The sequence below is a fragment of the Lepisma saccharinum genome, chromosome 16 (assembly GCF_977018435.1).
Source record: "Lepisma saccharinum chromosome 16, izLepSacc3.1, whole genome shotgun sequence".
NCBI lineage: Eukaryota > Metazoa > Arthropoda > Insecta > Zygentoma > Lepismatidae > Lepisma > Lepisma saccharinum.
In genome coordinates this window covers 10,425,099-10,446,885 of record NC_139244.1, presented here as the reverse complement: position 1 = coordinate 10,446,885, position 21,787 = coordinate 10,425,099, and the positions used below count along the sequence as shown (strand labels likewise).

Genomic DNA, 21,787 nt, shown 5'->3' with positions numbered 1-21,787 from the left:
GCAGGTGAAGATATGCAAGAACAGTAAGTCCAGAGGCACAAATTGGTTTTAGGTACTTTTAATGTGAGTTGGCAACACTGAAGCTAACTAGTGTTTTTGGAATATCTCCCAGAAGGTTTTGATTGGAATCCAAACAACATTTCAATGTTTCCCTTCATTCTTGTCAGAAAAATTGTCAATGGTAGATATTTACATCTCGTCTGTCAATGCTGTTTTCATGCTTGCTGGCCGAGACAGCTATGAACTATTCCAACCGATTAGAACAGATGAATTCTACTAGATTATCCTGGTAGTTATCAATCTTGAATATACAAAAAATTAATTCACAGTTTATTGCCTACAAAATTTGCCTAATTCTACCACGTGGGGACATCTTGACACTTTTAAATATAATAGACAATAAAGTGTGTAATTTATCTCTTGTTAGCATTGCCATTTATTTTGTAACAATGATGATAAATGGTGATTAAATAAAAAAACAAGGACGAAAATGCAAACTTCTTAAAAGTTATAATGTGAAAATAGTTTATTAACCAAAATTCTTGGCTTGTTAAAGTGTTTCTAATTCAAAGCTTTATGAATTTCAAGAAGATCCCTGTAGATAACTAAGGATATGCCGAGAAAATATTTCTGGTAAGGGAATGGAGTAGTTTATGAAAGCTGCGAGGGAACGGAAAAACTGTGGACCATCTTCTTTACTGGAAAGTGTTATACTTGTAAATTTATCTCAGTAGCAATATATTGCAATTCTTATTATAGGTAAGAACTCCAGGGTGTCTACCAGTCTGGAAAACCTGGAAAAGTTAGGAAATTTACAGTGTTTCTGGAAAAGTCATGGAAATGTCAGGGAAATTTACTGTGTTTCTGGAAAAGTCATGGAAATGTTAGGGAAATATACTGTTTCTGGAAAAGGCATGGAAATGTCAGGGAAATTTACTGTGTTTCTGGAAAAGTCATGGAAATGTCAGGGAAATTTACTGTGTTTCTGGAAAAGTCATGGAAATGTCAGGGAAGTTTACTGTGTTTCTGGAAAAGTCATGGAAATGTCAGGGAAGTTTACTGTGTTTCTGGAAAAGTCAGGGAAATTTACTGTGTTTCTGGAAAAGTCATGGAAAAGTCAGGGAAGTTTACTGTGTTTCTGGAAATGTCAGGGAAATTTACTGTTTTTTTTTCTGGAGAAGTCAGGGAAATTTACTGTATTTCTGGAAAAGTCATGGAAATGTCAGGGAGATTTACTGTGTTTCTGGAAAAGTCATGGAAATGTCAGGGAAGTTTACTGTGTTTCTGGAAAAGTCAGGGAAATTTACTGTTTTTCTGGAGAAGTCATGGAAATGTCAGGGAAATTTACTGTGTTTCTGGAAAAGTCATGGAAATGTCAGGGAAATTTACTATGTTTCTGGAAAAGTCATGGAAATCTCAGGGAAGTTTACTGTGTTCCTGGAAAAGTCAAATATTTGTAATAGTGCACTAAAAGTATGTGGTTGAACAAAGAAAAATAGGAAAATCAAGAAATTTTTAATTTGTTTCGGACGAACTATACTTCAGTTTGATATACTGAGTATTACCAGTAGTTACAGTACTACAATAAGTCCCTATTGGAATTTAAAATTTTCTTGTTGCAATTTTTGGGTTGTGTTTCGTAGATATTAGGATTAATACAAATATTACGAAATGTTACTATAATTATGTATTATTTATGCCGTAATTGTTATATTTTCCACATAAATTATTATTTGTAAACCATTAGTGGCTAGTATTATAGAAAAATCTCACGCCGAATACCCTTATTCAACAGTCAATTTCAGTTAATAAGAGTTGGTAAATTGGAGATAGATGACTCCACCTTACTGCTAAGGGTTAGGTAACCTATCTGACTCCAAATATAGCTCTTCAGACCAGTTTATTCATATAACTGGTGGAATGAGATTTTTGTACAGCTTCCATTGGAACAGCGAATAGGGAAGCCGTGTGTTTATAATGACTTCATTCTTACAGCGCACGGAGAAGAAGCGTCATTGTGCCCTATTCTCTATTTCAGCCAAGCTCATCGGGGACCTCCAAAACGTCAGCGTGTCAGTCTGTAACAAGGTACCCTGCAGGTTGAAGAAGAATGAGGATGTCCTCGTCGATTTCAAATTCACAGCGCGTAAGTAAACAATGAGGAACTTGCATTGTCACAACACATAATAGTAGCTAAGGAGATGACAACACTGGGGTATATTTGCACTAGAAACCCGATCTTCATGTCTTCAACGACACGTGTCTATCGGAAAATTCCATTACTGTAGGTTATTTTGGGAGTAGGCTCATTTTCTTTATTTTTAGATCTTCTATTCTATTTTGTTACCTCTCTAGCCTTCTTAAACCCGAAGGTTCATGGCTGCAGCAACACAAGCCTTCCATCTTTCCTTCTCCTGGGCAAGATCAATCCAATCTTTTCCATCCTTACCTACAGTGGCGCAGGAACGGGGGGGTACAGGGGTACATTGTACCCCCCTAAATTTTTGAAGGGGGGTACTGTACCCCCTAAATCCGTAAATCGAGTTGTACCCCCTGTACCCCCCTTGCAAATTTGACAGCAGAGCAAGGTGCTACAGTTAAAAGAACCTATTTTAAGTTCGCCCAATAAAAAAAGTGTATATTGTTTATAACTTATAGGCCTAAACATTATCTTCATTACCACAGAAATTCAAACCATTGTAAATTTATTCTACTATATTGTGGTTGCTACTAGTTAGTTCATTGACCTAAGTTCGTGGAAACCTCTTTAAGGAGATGAAAATAGTTTAAAATGTGTGTGGAACGATGGAATCAGATTTGCTCTCAGACAATCAAGCTGCAGACGAATGCTCCTTTGCGTAAGGAGGGGGGGGGGTACACTTTTCTAAAGAAGTGGTCGCGTCGATTCGAAGATAAGAAACAAATCTTCATCAGAAGAGTATATGACTGATCCCATTTTCTTTTGAATATTTAAAATGGAATTTTCCAAAACGAAATACTTACACGAACGAGACGAGACACTACAGACCAACTTGGGGGTACAATGTACTGCTGTACCTCACACATATTTTTAATAACTTTGTAAGGGGGTGTTCGGAAAACTATACTTAAACCTATATATTGAGAGATTTTGAAAATAGAGTCCCGATTAGCCTATCTGAGCATGAAGTAAATCTAGAATAAGTTTTAATAACTTCTGAGTGTAAACCGAAACAAAAATAAACACAAACATGAACGAGAAGGACCTCGCCACACAGGAGACGAGATGAGGCTGTGACAATTCTCGACTCATCGCATCGCGATATCATTCCTAGGTGAAATGTTTTTTTTTTTTTAGATATTTAAACAGGGTTCAATTTGCGATATTATCAGAGGAGAGAGGAGGGAATTATTTTTACCTATGTATTAGGTATACTTATAATTGGACATTAATTACTTAAAATCAAATTTTGATATCGAATGCAACACAAACACAACGCCATTTTAAGTTATACCCTAAATTTAAACTGTAAGAAAATTACATTAGTCAGATGAATGCACGAGATAAATTAAACTCACTGCAGGTTCTATTGGTAGATTTTTGATTGGATTCGCAAGGTCTTTGAGTGAGATGGGAATGTTTGATTGATTTATTTGGTTTATTTTACTTCTCATTTCTGCCAGTTTTGGCTAATCGCGAAGTTGAGGATGAGTGATGATATGATGAAATTGATGAATACTCACAAATAACACCCATGCGCAGGCCGGAATTCGAACCTGGGATCTCTGGCGTCTTAGCACGCTAAGATAACCCCTCCGCCACGGAGGCCGGCGAGGTGGGAATGTGTTTTGGATTTTCTTTGTAGATGCGAAAATATTTAACTGTGACGCGCACATGCTTTTGCTTATATTGAAGTTTACCTTTTCACATAAACGAGAAATTGACATGTCACTCTAAAATACACGCATGTATCTACATTTAATACCACTACATACATAAAGAAGCCTTGGCCGGTTCTTCATATGGTCCACCAAAGATTGAAAAGAAAACAAAACTTTTGAGCATATGGCTTTCATTGCTTCCTCCGAGATCTGAAGAATTTCGGTTTTAGTATATGTAATAATAGTACTTTCAGTGCTTGGAGAGTGTCATTATGTACAGCTAATTATATAACAAATAAATGCTATTTCAAATGTTTCACAAATATTTCAAAGTTAGACTTCTTATGAGTTGATCGGGAACCATCTCAAGTCAGTCTTTTTCTTTTTTAATACAACGCCCTACAGATGTCTGAGTAAATACCAAATACATGGCTTCTAAAGTACATTGAATGTGGTACACATCTGTCATAAATTGTTTAAATATATTTTTATGCGTAGCTATGGGAATTTAAAATTAGAATGAACTGAAGTGGAACTCTATAAGTATGATATATTCAATAATGTGGTTTCTATATCCAGATGATTATTCCTGGTTGGGGTGGCTCAAGATCCTCCTCACCCCCCTTTAATCTCAACCTGCATTAAAATGAATAGCTGTATCTTTTTTCGCAATTTTCACATTTCGAACTCCTGATTTTCCGTTCCGTTAAATTCAAAATGAGCCCAGAACAAGGTTCAGAGCTTTATATGTTTCGGATTTATTATCTGGTCTTAAAATCTGTTTAAACAAACATAAATTCTAAGAAAAATAAAGAAAAAAAAATAGTTATGCAAATTTTGCATTAAATAACAGGACATTCGTGTGTGCTGTTCTAAAATAGAATATTTCCCATGCCTTCACATTATACCTAAGTATCAAGGACGTATTTAGGAGCGGGTCCAGACACTTCCCCGAAAGACTTACCAAGAAGTAAAAGTAAATTATCAAAAAATAATTGTTTAGCATTTGTTATATAATCGATGGTTATTTCCGCTGAACGTATTGGAAGTCAAGGAATTTGGCTCATACGGCTTTGAAATGTTCCGAAGATTTATGCACACAACTAATGATAATATCCATAAGATATTAATCAGAAACTTTACTTTTCGTTAATTGGATCCAACTTTCGTTTATTATTCAATAAATATTCAATTATTTTTCTATTTGACATTAAATTCCTTGCCAGGGCAGTTGTTTTATGCAAATCTTGGCGATCTTAACTACATGCAAGCTAGATTCTGTTATATCTCTATTCTTTTACTATATTTTACCTATTCACGTAATAACAACAATACAATATTAATTAACTTACATATTTCATTAATATTTTAATTTAATTAAATGTAATTATTATCATCATTATTATTATTTATTATTATTATTATTGCAACAATTGGTTGGATCCCTCGAAATGTGTTTCTATGGGAGGCTGAATTTTGTACCCCCCCAAATGAAAAACGTTCCTGCGCCACTGCTTACCTATGTATCCTTCAGGTCCATCTCAACGTTATCCCTCCATCTTCGTCTTGGCCTTCCTACAGGTCTCTTACCATCAGGTTTCCCAACACGAATTCTGTAAACTAATCTTTCCTCTTCCATTCGTGGCACATGGCCTGCACAAGTTATTGATTTATTATTCTAATAATATCTCGAAATACAAACCGTGCAGTTCTAAATTATGTAACCTTCTCCACTCACCTGCCTCTTCATCCCTTTTAGATTCAAATATTTTCCTAGGGATTTTATTTTCAATTACTCTTAATCCTTGTCCTTCTTTTAATGTAAGGGACCAAGTTTCACTACTACAGGCCAAATTACCGTTTTGTATATTTTAACTTTTAGTTTCTTACATATTATACGAGACGATAAAAGTTAATGGAGGGAAAAGTAACACTCATTTCCTGAATTAAGTCTGCTTTCTACTTCCTCTTTATAACACCATTAAGCCTTGTTTCCATGATATGAAAAACTAAATATGCTGACCAAGGCAGTAATTTATTTTATTAAAAACATAAACTAAACGTAACGTTTCAACCTTCTAGCAAGGTCTTCTTCAGACTCTGTATCAAGTACAAAAGTAACAAGATACAAAAACAGGGCATTATACGAGTATATATACAAACATTACTCCCTCCACATTATTAGAAAGTTGTTCTGGAACATTCTAGCAGGTGGCTATCCCTTGTCAACTGTACTTTCACCTAAAAGGCTAAACATATTAACTTCCATATAGAATGTGGTTGGACTCTTTATGTAACGCTCTTTTTCCTTCATTCTTCTTCCTTCTTCTCTTCTCTTTCTCTCTTGTCCTTTCCACTCTTTCTAACACCTTCTTCCATTCTTTGTTTAACTTCAGTCCCCCATTCCAGTTCATTGTGTCTTCTTCACCTTTCTTCTCTATTTCCTTGGCCTCCTTCCATTTTCTCACTAGTATTCTCTTCTCCCTTCCTATCTGCTTAGCCTCATCCCACTCTATGTCATGTCCTGTTTCTCTCGTGTGTTTAAATATCGCATTTCTCTCTCTCTTAAGTCCTACATCATCCCTACGTTGTTTCAACCCGTCTTTCAGCCTCTTTTTCGTTTCTCCTATGTACACACTCTGATATTCTTTACATGTTACTTCGTAGATAATCCCTTCATCTTCCTCTTCTCTGTTTTCCTTTTTCTTGTTAGCATTCTTCGCTATTCCTAAGATGCTTCTCCCTCCCTTCCTGTAAGTTTTAATGCCCGCTTTCCCAAGCACTTTGCATATCTTTTCTGTGGTTTTCCCCATACTCCTATTCCAAACCTCCTCTCTTTTTCTTTCTCTTCCTCTTTTTCTTTCTCTTCCTCTTTTTCTTTCTCTTCCAATTCTCCCCTTCCTCTTTTCTTCCTTCTTCTGTTTATGTCCAGTCTATCCTGCTTCTCATAGCCATTCTTCTCCATCTGTTTCCATAGGCTATTTATTTTACATTCTTTTTCACATTCCTTCGTGCCCTGTTTTTGTATCTTGTTACTTTTGTACATGGTACAGAGTCTGAAGAAGACCTTGCTAGAAGGTTGAAACGTTACGTTTAGTCCATGTTTTTAATAAAATAAATTACTGCCTTGGTCAACATATTTATCTTTTTCCTCTATAATATCATTTTCACTTGTAAGTATTACTCCTAAGCAAGGGTCTCGAGTCCCTACTTGCGCAGAGACTTGTTTTCGTTCGCTTGCTCCAGAGACTCCCGGGACAATGTGTAGCAATTCGCCGTTTATAACATAGTAAACTTTCCTTGCATTTGAACACCTAAATAACTCATTGTATATCACATGCAACGCGTCTCACAGGGAAAGAATTCTCATATCCTCCGCTATTATCATTTGCACTCTGACCATATGTAAATTTTCCATGCAGGTCACAATTATTTTTTTATTTTCAATCATTAAAGGCTCCTCAGAGAGTGCACAGTATTTTGGGGCTGATATAAACTCAAATTCACACTGTTAAATTATTTGCCGTGAAGGCATATTGAATAGAGGTTCAGATACCACTTAAAACTGTAGGTCCAGTCCTTATTAGCCTCCATGATCACAAAGTGGACGTAAAACTAGTCTTGTAAAATTTGCGCCTTGTGACCTACACACATGGCCATGAAACAGTGATTTATCCACACCCACCTAACACCCCCCCAACACCCTCCCAAATTTTGGTGAACACCCCCCAAGCAGAAAAGTGGAACACCCCCCTACAGGGGGGGTGTAAATATGGATGTTTATATCAACAATACAATACAATGACAATACTTCAACATTAACAGAAATAAATCATTTGTAGCTGAAGAAGCGTAGTCCAATGGACCTTTCGATCAACTAAAACCAAAGTGTCAAGGAAGGAGGGTGGAATGTGCAGCATGGCCATTTCTTGGAAACAACAGCTCCCTTGACAAGGCTTCGGTCAGCTCTAGGGAAGGGACACTGCCATCTGGAAAATGTCAAACTGACCTCTCGCCATCCTCCTAGGGAGACATACCGCACACAGTGTTGACACTTCAGCGTTTGAATACCTAAATAAATATTTCTTAAATACGTTACACATTTGTAAATTCAACCCCTGAGTCAATGAAATTTACATTTCGTTGCATTTTCCTTTCGATTCCTTTATGTGAGAAATATACGATAAAAGTAAGGGAAGAAATTCAAAGATACAGGTTTGACTCCTTGTAGTGAATTGTGTTACTATGGTTAGCAACACTATTTTCTGTAACTTGGCGAGATGAATGATTTTGGAGTGGTAGAGAAAAGAACAGTCAAATGCCTTAGGTCAGTCTCAGTGTAGCATCTCCGTTCGTGTGTTGTCGTTCTGTTTAGTGTATAACAATGTCTGAAACTTTTCTGCAAAACTGTCGAAGAAGATAGAGAAAATGAAAAACCAGACAGAAGGAAACCGAAAGTGGTGAGTAGAAAAGCAGTGACACTATATGTAGGTATAATTTCTTCCAACCGATATTTATAAAGTACCAATATAAAATTTACTGACCGAGTATTCGATATAAAATGGCAAGTATTTCATGAAGAACCTAAGTGATTCATTCACGTCTATAGTTGATGACTAGAGCCCGGAAGTTCAGGCATTTATTTTCGTTAAAATAGGCAGGCAAAAAGGCATTTATAATGTGGAAAATAGGCACAAAAATGAAAAAAGGCAAAATAAACCGAAAAAAGGCACATTTGGAAAGCGCTTACTTTTATCTATAATTTCTGGCAAAATGTTAAAATCTACATTGGGAAGAGCATTTCAATTTTCTCCGTCTTGATTGCACATAACTACAAAGTGTTTTTTAAGTTCTCAACATTCATTGATAGTCGTCTGTCAGAGAGAATGTTTTTCATAATAGAAAATGATCTTTCTACTTCGACAGAAGTTATTGGAGCATACACAAAACAAGCTAATGTAGCTGGACTCATTTTGGGTAACAGCATTTTCACCTTTTAGAATATCACAAATTGTTTTCAATTGTTTCAGGTCCTCATTTGCACTCACTACCCGTTTGCACTTTTCCGCAACAGCTGACCCCTTTTCTCCTGGCACTTCCATCATCTGCTGCATAGATTCCTCGAAGATTTTCATGGATGCTATAATTGTAATTGACTCTGGCAATGCACCATAATGTGCAAAAATAAGCTTGAATAGCACAGGAGTTTTTTCACTTCACGAATTGAAGCCGCTTCATTTTCTGGAAGAGCATCTATCACCTCACTGATTTTTTCAAGGTTGTTAGCTTAATATATAGCTTCTGATATCCAGGTTCCCCATCTGGTCAAGACTGGTTGCGGAGGTAAACTAAGCTCAGATGCAAATTCCTTAAATTTTCGGGTTCGAGAGGGAGATTTCAGAAATATTTTCTTTGTGTTCGAAATCAACCTGTCCACTTCAGCAGTCAATCATGCACAAGAAATGTTAACCGAAAGGCAATATCCTGACTCAGCATGAAATACTTTTTTCTCACTTTTCTCCTTCAGCAATGTTGAAACATGCGTGAGTTCAATATTACTTAAATAAGGCGAAAATTATTCACATAATAAACGGAAGAAAAATAAATGCCAACAACGTTTTTTGGGAGAAAAATAATTTATGTACACATTTTTTTTTTAAAAAAATGGTCAAATTTCATTGAAAAAGGCAAAAAAGAAGGCATTGAAATTAAAAATAAGCAGTGGGGTCCCAAATAGGCAAAATGAAAAGGCTTCTAAAACATTCGAAACGTATATCCGGAAAATTTTTATCAATATATGCAGTAGATAAAAAGAGGCATTTTGCCGAACTTCCGGGCTCTATTGATGACCATTTTTGTGGCTCCAAGAGTTCTTACCTTTGTAAAATAAATTATATACTATTAGAAAGAGAGTTGTAAAAGGGGGAGGGTCCACGTGGGGTGCTTGCCTGGGCGCTAAGTACAAATGTGGTGCCGAACAAGCAAAACGGATAAAAATAGAAAAGCGTTAACGTCGTGGTGCCCTGTGAAATTACTGGCACCCTATTAAATTAAAGTTATTGTCAGTTTGCAAAGATATAGCTTTAGTAAAAATTGTCTTTCTCTTTGTATCTAGTCGGTCTCTGACTGAATGACATGCTTAAGTTTATTCAACTTTTCAGAGGAAGCAAAGGAAGTGTAAGCAGGCCCGTAGCTAGAGGGGGCAGGGGACAACTGCCCGCTTGAGAGCCTGCTTTGCCCCTGCTGTGTAAAATACAGAACGCCTAGAATTCTCACTAATCTTTACAATTACTCTAGCAACATAACAAAGACAGTTATTGATTTTGTGATTATTGAACGTGTGGGGGATTCAGTATAATGTATCAGGATTGGGAGGGAAAATTTCCTTTTTGGTAATAGTGATTCATGTGGTAGAGAGAGGGAGTGTATATTTGATTTTTGTTACTTAGCGTTGCTTTTCTGCCACTTATAGCTAATCGCAACAATGAATGATGACGTGAAATTGATGAAGAGACACTCATAAACAGTGCCGCAACCACAGGGTGGCAGGGGGCATTGTCACCCCCCACCCTCCTGACCTTCGAAGGAAGTCCATTCTAGGGGAAGCAAACATTGAAGTAAAAGAAAAACAAGACTAGGAGAATCTAAGAATAGCAGGACAATTGGATACTCATGATGGAATTAGTTTTTACGAGATCCTTGCATTTTTCTTCGAGACGGCCAAGGGCACTTGCAAGGGGCAATTACCCCCTATACATTTCAAATTTTGTACAAATAAAAATACATTTTGTAAAATTTTCTTCCTCGCTTCGCTTGCAATACCTTCTATTCTTATAGTCCAAGTTCACAGCCATAGCTATATGGGGCGGTGGGAGTCGGCCCTGGGAGCCAAACGATCTATATGAAAAAAATGTCAAAGAGAATGCCATGGTGCCCCGTAAAATTATTAGCGCCCTATTAAAACAATTTCTTTCTATGAAACTTAATATGAAATATTAATGATGACACTGTAATCCAAGAAGTCATTCATCAATCAAGGGATTCCCATTTGTTTGTCAGGTGTCAAAACATGTATTTCAACTATAATATAATACAATTAACACAATATTTTGTAAAATGGTTAACGTAACCAGTAGGCAAACATTGTCTGTAGTGATGCAAGAGTGTCTCCTTTGAAGGAAATAGGGTCCGTGGTGGACACCCATATTTTAGCAAGTACAAAAAAAATGTATTACAAATTTTTACATAGTTCATCAAAGTGTAGATAATATGTAACCATTATTATTTAATTAATTCGATTTATCTTGCATAACAGAACACAATGGTGTTGTTGGATTCTCGTTAATCGTCTATTCCTATTAACATTATCAACTTGTAAATATCAAGTAGTTACAGTCCCTATTAGCCTATTTATGTTAAACTTTATATTCTTTGCAAATCTGGAAAGGTCATTATCGAAAAAAAGCCATTTGATGTTGCTCGAAGTTTTTTTTTTGGTCCGTTGCAGTTTCAAGATATCATCCCTTTTCTGTTACTTATCTCTTTTGGGGGAGGTGTCAAGTATCTCTGTGTACCCTGCTATAGCTACCTGCCAATGCGACACAACATATTAAAAATTTGCCCCCTCTAGGATTGACTTTCCCCTTCTACAAAGAATTCCTGGCTACGTGCTTGAGTGTAAGGAATTAAACATAAAAGAAATTTAATTTACATTAAGTCCCAAATTTATATCTGACCATAGGCGCACCAGTGAGGGAACGACGACACTTGCCACTGCCTGCTGGAAAACGTGGAGAGAGAAAATTTGTTTGGTTCATTGTGCTCTTTGTGTTGGATAGTGAAAGAAATGCTATTCAATTTTTAAATAATTGAAAATAAAATTAAGCATTGCCTCAATTTAGAAGTGAAAATTCCTTGCCTTCCTTTTGCAGTTAACATGCCATGCGTTTATTTGTACATGTTATTTCGTTCTCTTTTAAGGCAGAGAGGCACGTGACTCCTAATTCCCTAGAGTATCTCATTTAGTATTTGAAAGATAAACTCTCAAAAGCACCAAGCGTATTTTCCAAAGTTTTGTAAGGGTATAGTGCATATGCATATTATTAATTAAACATAGCGACAGTATGATGTTTACTCTTTACAATCTTGCTTTGTTCGTTCGGCATCCTCTTTACCTCACCACATGCCCCCTGCCCCCTCCTGTTCTAACAGAAAATATGCATGTATAATTTTAATACTTCTATGTAGCGAGTGAGTTCCAAATTCTGCTGGTGTTTTCAAATCTCTGTTTAAACGATGATTCACAAACTGAAATAAATTAATGAAACTCGATATATTTAGAGCATGGCCATGAAGACGTTAAAATATAGTGGGAAGTTGGGATGCACGTTTGATGGATACCTGATATTGCTTTTGAATGAAATCGGTCAAGGAATTTCATATTGAAGTCTTCAACGAACGAGCAAGGCAAGATTGTAAAGAGTAAATATCATGGGATACTGTCGCTATGTTTAACTAATAATATGCATAATCAGTTTGCAAAGAAATTGTTCTAAAAATTTCTTTGCTCGTTTTGCTGGCAGTGTCATAATTTATTTAAGTCATATTATATCTGCATTTATTACTACTACTTCAGACAGGCAAGTGCGCGCACACCCATGCAATGCATTCTCACTGATATTTCAATTGGGCACCCCCAAGTTGAACTCGAGTTACACATACGGCAAGAACGATGCAAATACAGTTCAAATATTGCGCAAGTGTTCCTAATTTCTTTATAACTAGCTTAAGAATTGCATGAAATGATTCCTGGTAATAACATTTTAAACTTTTGTGTTTTTAATGTCATCCCTTGTTTTTTGTCCAACGATTGATTAAATGAAGTACTAAACATTATCGGAAGGAAAGCAATACTCGAAACGTTGAACTGAAATGTTAACATTAATCTATTTTCCATCTTTTCCTGTATTTGACATCTTTTTTCTTCTGAAATGTTACGTGAAGGGAAGGGGGGGTTAATCTCTAGAAACATCCTTGAAGAAATTGAATGAGGGCGAACATTTTTAAAACGGTCCAAAATATGCACTTAATTTCCCCAAACTTACACCCCCCCAAAATTTTCCAGCACCCCCCCAAGGGAAAAATCCTGGATAAACCCCTGCCATGAAATAAGGCGGGTGGCAGAAGTTGGCGCTGTTGCCACGTCGGGGTACAACCCCGTGCGTTCGGAGGTTCGAGAGAATGAAGGATCTCGTTGTAGAGTTGGTCTTTGTAATCCATGTGATACAAAGTGACAGTATTTTCTAGAAAGGCCAGGGATGACACGAAAGTGCCCCGAAGAGATGTCTGTCTGACGCTCGAACGAGGCAACGCAGCGTTGTTGACGTTGCCACACAGTGTCCAGCTCTCGCTTCGCTTTTCCCACATTTGGCACCAGCGCAATTCTGCCCACCCGCCTATTTTCATGGCCGTGCGTTTAGAGGTCTCTTGGAGATAAGTGTCATACATTTTAGTCACAGTCAAATCTGGATTCCCATGTTATTCGAAGAATGGCTACTGCAATAATGAAATTCCCTTCGTAGAAACATCTTTAAATGGACGACAGTCATTTTTACATTCTCATTTCTGTTTTGAAGGCTTTTCTAAGGAACACCTCTGTCTCTCTCGCCTCCTACTTTTTAAAGCCTAGTTCTAACAACGCTTCCTGATTCACTCCTCCTTGAGTGAAACAAATGAAGGACAAGAATCAGAGGGAAGGTCATACAGTACGCAGGCTACACGTGATGTGAGATTGATGACGTCGTACAATAGCAATGCCCGTGCACAGGTGCAGATCTGATTTCGTACAAGATAAGTAAATATTTAAGGTCAAAGCTTAATTCAGTTACTGCATCATTGTGAGTTTGATTCATTATACGCGGATAAATGCATTTCATATTGTAACATTAACTTTTATATCTTTTCAGGAGAAAGTATTGCGGAACTCACGAATTACGTGTATGCTGTGGTGGTGGGTGTTCCAATACCTTTTCCAGGATTTCATAAGACCAGAGCCGAGAACGACATCTATACCATGGATGGAAAACATGCAAAATGGCCTCTAGTACGTGGCGAAGAGTACGTGTTCCACAGGACGTTTCGCGTAGAGAGATTCTATCCACAGGTTTGTTCACACTTTCACTTTTTAATTCTACAAACTTTCGGTGGCAAGTGGTTAACTGTCAAGACTTGTAGTTATATTAACTACCTCTTGTAGTTTCAGTGGCGTCGCATACGAGTGTTCACAACAATGTTTTTGTACTGAATGCAGATTTACTCATCTCCCTTGTAATTTCATATTCAATTGAAAAAAGTGAGAATAACAGTTCAATTTATTTTCAACAATTTTCCCTCAAAATAATGCTATATTTGAAGCAATACAAGAAGGACCTAGGGGAAATTATGCCTCTCCCCCTTAAAATCCGCCAGGTTTAGCGAATTTTCGCTAAAGTTTGCAACTATGTAGCACAGACCTTTTTCGAGTCCCCCTAGGCATGCCTTGTATAGGGGCTATCCACCGGAAGGAAGTGTGTTCGCGCAGACGCCATACTTGTAGCACAACAACTTCCGGTTCGTAGGCTCATAACATGCTGCTAAAGGGAGCTGAGATTGTGTCATGTATGAAAGGAACGAATGGGTGTGTACAAGGAGGATGTAAACTACGATCAGGGCTAAATAATCTTTCACGGATCTTTCTTCATCAATTTCCTCGAGATCTAGGCGCCAAAATTATTGCATTCAAGCTGTCAGGCGTGAAAATTGGAAGTCCATTAGCAAGGAGTAGACTCCCCAGTAATAACAACGGATGTGCAGGAAACCAAAAAGTCGGAACCTGAAAAAAAAAAAATCCCGGTCAGATCAAGATTTCGGAAAAAATGATGAGTTTAAAAGTAGTTTATTCCCTACATATTTTTTTTGTACTAAATGTCCGAAATTTATTGAAATTAGCAGTTTTTTATTCCAGAAATGCAAAATAAATCATCACCCGAGAGTGAAATTGTGTGTATAATTAATATTTTTTTAGTATCGGGTAATGTTGAATATTTTCCGCTCTTATAATCTCCCAATTTAGTCGGGAAATAACATTATTTTTCCAGTTTTGAACGTTAGGACTTTAAAAATACCCCGTCCTGTTCCCTTCCCAACCAAAAATTTTGCGTCCCGCACCCCTTGCACTTCATTAAAGGTAGAAGAGAAATCATTAAAATCTCGATTTTCTCTCTAGTGATATGAGCAAAAATATTACTATTCCTTTCAAAAAATGCTCGATCATGGTCAGATAGGTTACACGTTACGTTCTTGAAGTACACACGAACTGTACTAAATTTTTGTGTAACCAGATTTTCTTTTGAGTGTGTAACCAGAGGTAATATTTTTTTGTAACCAGAAAATTAAGTGCCGGTACTATTATTAATTTCCGTCTTTTGCAATGGAAATATTTTCAACATTGATAGAGAAGAGGTCCTAGGTTTGAACACTATGGTCAGGCAATGGTGTGTCATTGTGTTTGTCCCATCAGTAATTTTTCAGTTTATTATTCACCTTCATCGTCATGTTTAACACAAATAATTAGGAGAAAATTGACTTAAAATAACAATGAGCGTTTTGTATTTCTGCGTTCAAACGGGAACGAAACCGCATCCCTCTGACTCGCCCTGACTGAAGAAAGAAAAAAGCTCCTTTTCCTGTTTTTTATATGCCCGTACATCTCACACTTTTTCACTTAAAACATAAATGTATGCATCCAAAGATTTACATGCTTTAAGCGCTCTCGCTCTGTAGGAAAAATTACTTTCTATTAAATATGTAGGCTACAAATATCGCCAATGCAACGACGATTAGCAAATGGATCTCATCCTGGAATAATGCCGTATTACTTCCTATATGCTCATCCAATTGATATGCAAAGGCCTCTACTTTGCCCTGATATCTCGTCGTCAAGTGCTTTTATATGATCCATTTCATCCGGTATACAAAACAAGAAGAAAGGCCACAAGTACGCGCTTGAATTACCCGGCCGCCGTGAACCGGAAGTTGTGCTACAGTTCCACAATCGATTGTGCCGTTCGATATGTTTTTGTTTACTCGTGGATAGCCCCTATATGCTGCACTCTGGTGCCGAATGTAAGAAATATTGCTGCTTGCATCAGTGTTCGCACAGCGAAGTGAACATCTTCTGGGTATAGTGGCCAACAGCCCCTTAGTTGTGTGCATTTAATATGTACGTAATTTAAGACATATACATGAGTGTTCACGTGCTCATGTGAACATTATCAGACGACGCACCTGTGTAGTTTAATCGTGGCGTTGAGCGTGAGAGATGAGCTAATGAAATAGATGACGGAATGTGCATCAATTCCTAATCTAGGGGGCCTTTGGTTTCTAACACCACAGAGGTCAACAATGACATTAGTTTACACTTAACTTTAAAATGTGAATCAAGAATCAGTTAGCACGTATGCAGTGGCGGCGATTGGGTTCCAAAACTGGGGACGCAGAAAAATTTACTTTCCCTTAATACATAAGGCTTAGCATATTGAGGGAGCAAATGTGGGAAAAAGATGCGGTTGGGGCAACTGCCACCCCTCCTCCTAATCGCCACCACTGCACGTATGGTATGTGTCTATCGTTATCTTAACTGGAGGTGAGCATGGGCGTCGGTAAGGGGGGGGGGGGTGTCGACCGGGTCGGTGGACCCCTCTTGGAAATTGACATCGTTCATTTAAAGATAAAAGAAAGCCGAAAGTTTGTTACTCTTATTGTTAAGTGTTGTGTAAGGTGCTGCCACCTAGGCAATCAAAGCTGCACTATGCCAGTGCCTGGGGCAGTACGTCCTCCGACCCACACCGGTATACCTCGCTTATCTCTTGCTCCGGTTAGCGCGGCAAACACTACATTAAGAACAAAAGTAAAGTTAACTTAGTTAGTATTCGAAGAGAATAATCAAAGCAAAAATGCATTGGAACGAAAACATTGAGTGAAAAATACAGGATCAAAGTTATATTCTACCATTTCATTCAAAGAACAAATGGTTCCACAGCTTTCAAAATTATAATAATTACAAGCTCGGTGAGAGGTCACATAACAAACTTTATATATAAAAAAACCTCCCTAACATTTAAAGCCTTTTCTTGAACGAGACATGCAAAGGTTAATACAGAAACGCATTCACACACTAACTGCATAAAAAGCAAAAGAAATAATGGAAAATAGTTGCGTTGGTATTCACTCGTTTGGTGGAGCGAGTCTCCCCATTTATATGATAATAATAATAATTATTATTATTATTATTTCGAATAAAATTTATTTTTGTTAGTTTATAATATTTGTTATTGTATAATAACATTTATAAGCATGGTAATGATCTACTATTCAAATTTTATCATTTTGCCGACCCCCCCCCCTGCAAAAATTTCTGGCGACGCCCATGGAAGTAAGGGCTGGCCTTTGGGAACAGGGGCGCATCTGGGAATTAATTTCTGAAGAGTCTTGACAGTCTTAATTTTCGTAGATGGTGTGTGTATGTTATACTCTGTCCTCAATATCTCTCGAGCAAGCAAACGGAAACAAGTCTCTGCGCAAGTAGTGACGCGGGATAGTTCCGTCAATGAATACATAGAGGAAGCAGGATTGCGTGGAGGAGGGGGGAAGCTACTGCAGCTACCACGCTTCGAGCAGCGTGTACTGCTTTGCTCTGCCCACTCAATTTCTCCCCTTTCCTGCCGCTGTGCGCGCCTTGCTCCAGAGATAACTGAGACAGAGTATAGTATTCAGTGACCGATTGGTCCCGGGTTCGATACCCGGTGCGGAGGCACATATTGGTTTGGATCGCACTTTAAACTGTAGGTCCAGTCTCAACTGTGCATAAACTGGACTTTGAGACACCAACTCAATCAATCGATTGCCGAGCGTGATAAGTGTTCGATTTTTCATCTCGGCACCGAAGTTACTGGGTTGGAGTCATGGTTTTTGCATGAGTGTTCTACAACCCTGCCCTCCTCCGTGGCGGAGTGGTTAGTACAGCACGCTACGACTCCAGGGATCCCGGGTTCGAATCTCGGCCTGGACATTGCCCCTCAATGAATTCCATCATACCATCACTTATTGGCACGATTATCTAAAAGTGACAGAAAAGCGACGCTAAATAAAATATAAACAAAATCTTTATTATTGGAAGTCGATATATTTACTTTGAAAGCATTCTCCATTTAATACTAAATTATTTACATTCCTTGTTAACCTCAGCTTATTTCTTATTCTTTTTCACTAAACATACGTATTTATTCTTGATTTAGTGTGTCTCAAGATCCTCTAGAGTCAGTGGCGTCGATTAGGAGGGGTAAGGGTGACGGTTGCCAAACCTAAGGCTTCTCTGCCAAGAAAAAATAAACTGCCCTTACCCCCTAGTTTTGGTACCCAATCGCCGCCACTGTCTAAAGTTTATTTATTCTAGAAACTAATGCTTTTTATTACTTTCAGTTGCGATTCGACACCTTCTGGGCTCTCAGGACGAAAACAGATGAGGCCGCATTTTGCTTTCTTCTTCCTACACGAATCGTATCATAACTTGTAGCGCAGCCTTACGAAGCTAGCGCCTCTATCGTTAACAGAAAGAACTATCTTCCTTCGGTTGCAGAAATTGGTTGCACTAACAGCTTGGCTTTTTCAAGGTGGGAGTAAAAACTGTGCAGATTTTTTTGCCTCCTCAGCATTAAAATGGTACAGTTCCCAGGCTGAGAATATGTTTAATTCAGTTTCTATTATATGCTTGTTAACATAATGCGATTGCTGGAATAAATTCTCTATTAACAAGACGTAAGTTCACTGTGATTTCATGAGAATGAATCCCAATGATTGCAAATTGTAAATGTGTGCTGAATGTTTCGAATGTTATGTACTTCAAACATAAAATAAACAACTTCTATGTTCTCTTTCTGTAGTCACGGGTATGTTTTTCATCTTCCGTCCATCCGGCGATATATAACTCCCAATTTGGACAAAAGATGGAAGCACGATCAACTTTTTTCTTGTTTTAAACCCAGTGCATTATATTGAAGTTTAATTAAAATCAATCAATACTGAGTAAATGCACTAATTTGTGGTAAAAGGAAATCCTAGTAATTTATTATGAAAATACTACCACTTCATGCATTCATTATGCGTTTATTGTAATTTGTATTTGGTATTTTACAATGAAATTAATTTATATTCCTTTCACATTACAAATTGACAGTTTCATATAAAGGAAGAAAGCGAAGCTCCTCAAATATATGTGACGATTTCCAAAATGTATAATAAAAACTGAGAAACAAATGCTATCTTCTCCTAATTTTATGATTTCTCATCATTACGTAAATATAAGAAGATATCAAACCAGAGATGCAACCACGAACTTTTGTCTGGGGGGTGGCAAGTACCTACCTGGATAAACGTACCAATAATAATAATATTACTATCATTAGTAGTAGTATTAAAGACGTTATTATCCTCGTAAATTACGCAAAAAAGGGGTGAAGTTGGTGCTAAAGCATTTGTGTTGGAACAAACTATTTGAAATATGTTTTTCAAAAACGTACAATTTCACATTAATAATGGAAAAGAAGCACACAAGCTGTATTTTTAAAGACAGAAAATGCTTGATAAATGCATTCCGAATATAATTATTTTTTCATGTAGGGTCTATAACATGTATACCTTTTATGCACGATATATGTTTTACACATATGCAACATGGAGCAACGTAAAATAAGAATATATATATGCAACATGCTAACACTAAATTGTGCACGTATTCAGTGCACAACATTTAAATATTACACAATCAATTCATCCATTTTATAATAAACAAACAGCAACATTATATAAATTGTGTTTCAAATGTGAACGCTCCTTTTCCTCAAGTTAATTGTTCATGCATTTCAGACAAGATTATTGAAGAGAAGTCTTATTTCCCTCTCTGGTAATTTACAATGGATTACAGAAAAGAATGATAAATTGCGAGCGAAGCGAGCAAGAAAATGTTTAGATCCAATCTCTTTGCAAACTGAAAATAATATTAATTTAATATGGCGGAAATAATTTCACCAGCCGCCAAAGCATTCTCTCTTTTACAACTTTTTTCATTTAGATCGTTTGGTGCCCAGGGCCGACTCCCGCCAACCCCTAGAGATAACTTAATAAGATTAAGAAAATCTTACGAAATGTGTTTTCATTTGCATAAAATTTGAAATCGAGGGGGGCAACAGGCGACCTTGGCCGTCAATGTTTGCCCTCCCTACAACCGATTTCCGTCCAAGGTTTTTTTTGGGGGGGGGGTCAATGCTCCCCTGTGGTTGCGACACTGTTTCAAACTCTTATAGTATTTAAATTAAATTAAAATCAAAATATTTTACAAGAATTTCACATCTCTAGCATTTACGATAACTGAGGTAGGCTATTACGGTTTTATAAAATTGTCGTCCGTCCTTTTGCTTCCACCGGGTATAATGTTTGGGATCACTTCGATATATATATATATATATATATGTATGTATGAATATATATATATATATATGAGGGTTACAGCCAGTGACGTGCACTGAGGAGTAGCTAGTCTAGCAGAGATAGATCAATCTATCTCACGTCTCTAATTATTTTCAATTCACAATATTTATTGTCTTGTTAAAGCCACAGTTCATATGCAACACTTATTTTCCAAGCGCTTCTCGTCCCTCGACGTCATCAGCTGGCAAGGCTGGATACCCTAGCTGGATTTTCCTCCGCATTACCAGTCCCAGGAAGAGACAGCCGCCCGAAGGGAAAGGGAAGATTTCTGCCTCTACCTCCCTTGCACCTCGCCCCCCGCTTGTATGGTTGAAAGCCTATGCTTTCAAGTCCTCCAGTCTATCTCCTATAGAAGAGATTGGTTTTCCTTCGATTCCTTTGTAAATCCTCTAAAGAACTCGGAGGGAAATTTTCTGCAGTACTTATGTTCTCTGTATTTACACCGAAATTTTTTACACGTTCTACAATATGTATGTATAATATGGGATGTAGTTTTATTTGTTTATGAAATGGGAACGTACTTGTATTATATGCAGACATAAATGTTATGGTTTCATTTCTTCTTTTTTAATATGGAATATATAATTATTAAATAACAAATATTTGCTCACGCTCTCGTTTTAGTGGTGTTTTATTTAAATATACTAATATTTTGGGCTCCAAAAAAAAATGGGTAAGCTAAACAGTCATAAATACGGATGTATTAATTTTGTCAAGATAACGCGCGTTCTAATTGTTGATGTTCGTTTGGTTTATTATACTTCGCTTTTCTGCCACATTTGGTTATCGCGAAAATGAGGATGAATGATGATATGATGAAATAGATGAAGGGACCTCACAAAGAACAATTCAGGCCGGGATTCGAACCCGTGACGAGCGCGCATTCTTGTTCCTATGTATTGTACTCTGCAGTGAATAATGAAATAATTTGGAATGAAAAATGTATCCCAGAACTCAGAAAACCAAATTAATATTATCGAAGAAACTACAAAAAGGTGTTTATTGTTACCTGTTATCCCCTCTAATATATTGAATTTTTGCCACCTCCCATAACTTTTTCTAGCTGCATAGATTTAATCGCAATAAGTAGCTAATGTGCTTATGGAAGTCACGAGGGACAATCATAAACAGAGAACTCTGGACTCCAGATTTCACAGTGCCCTGCAGATACACTGGGAGGATTTTTCTTTAGCGTTGCTATTCCATAACTTTACCCAACTTCTGCCATGGTGATGAACGTTGATTAAATTAAACGGATGAAGAGTGGTTACAAAGAAACACTCATGCACAGGCCAGGGCTCGAGCCCGGATCCTTCAGTAACAATATCGTGAAATGGAGAAATTA

The 21,787-nt window shown here is 37.3% G+C and overlaps 1 protein-coding gene across 1 annotated transcript in view; it reads left to right on the top strand.

Annotated features, from left to right (window-relative positions):
* Window positions 1-18,822, top strand: part of LOC146000152 (NPC intracellular cholesterol transporter 2-like) — a 20,286-nt gene extending 1,464 nt beyond the window's left edge. Inside the window, exons 2-5 of the mRNA XM_083137493.1 lie at window positions 5-23; window positions 2,039-2,146; window positions 13,827-14,023; window positions 18,379-18,822. Of these exons, the coding sequence (XP_082993619.1) occupies window positions 5-23; window positions 2,039-2,146; window positions 13,827-14,023; window positions 18,379-18,465 (411 nt within the window). The 3' untranslated portion in view covers window positions 18,466-18,822. The remainder of the gene's footprint in view (window positions 1-4; window positions 24-2,038; window positions 2,147-13,826; window positions 14,024-18,378) is intronic.
* Window positions 18,823-21,787: the final 2,965 nt, after the last annotated feature.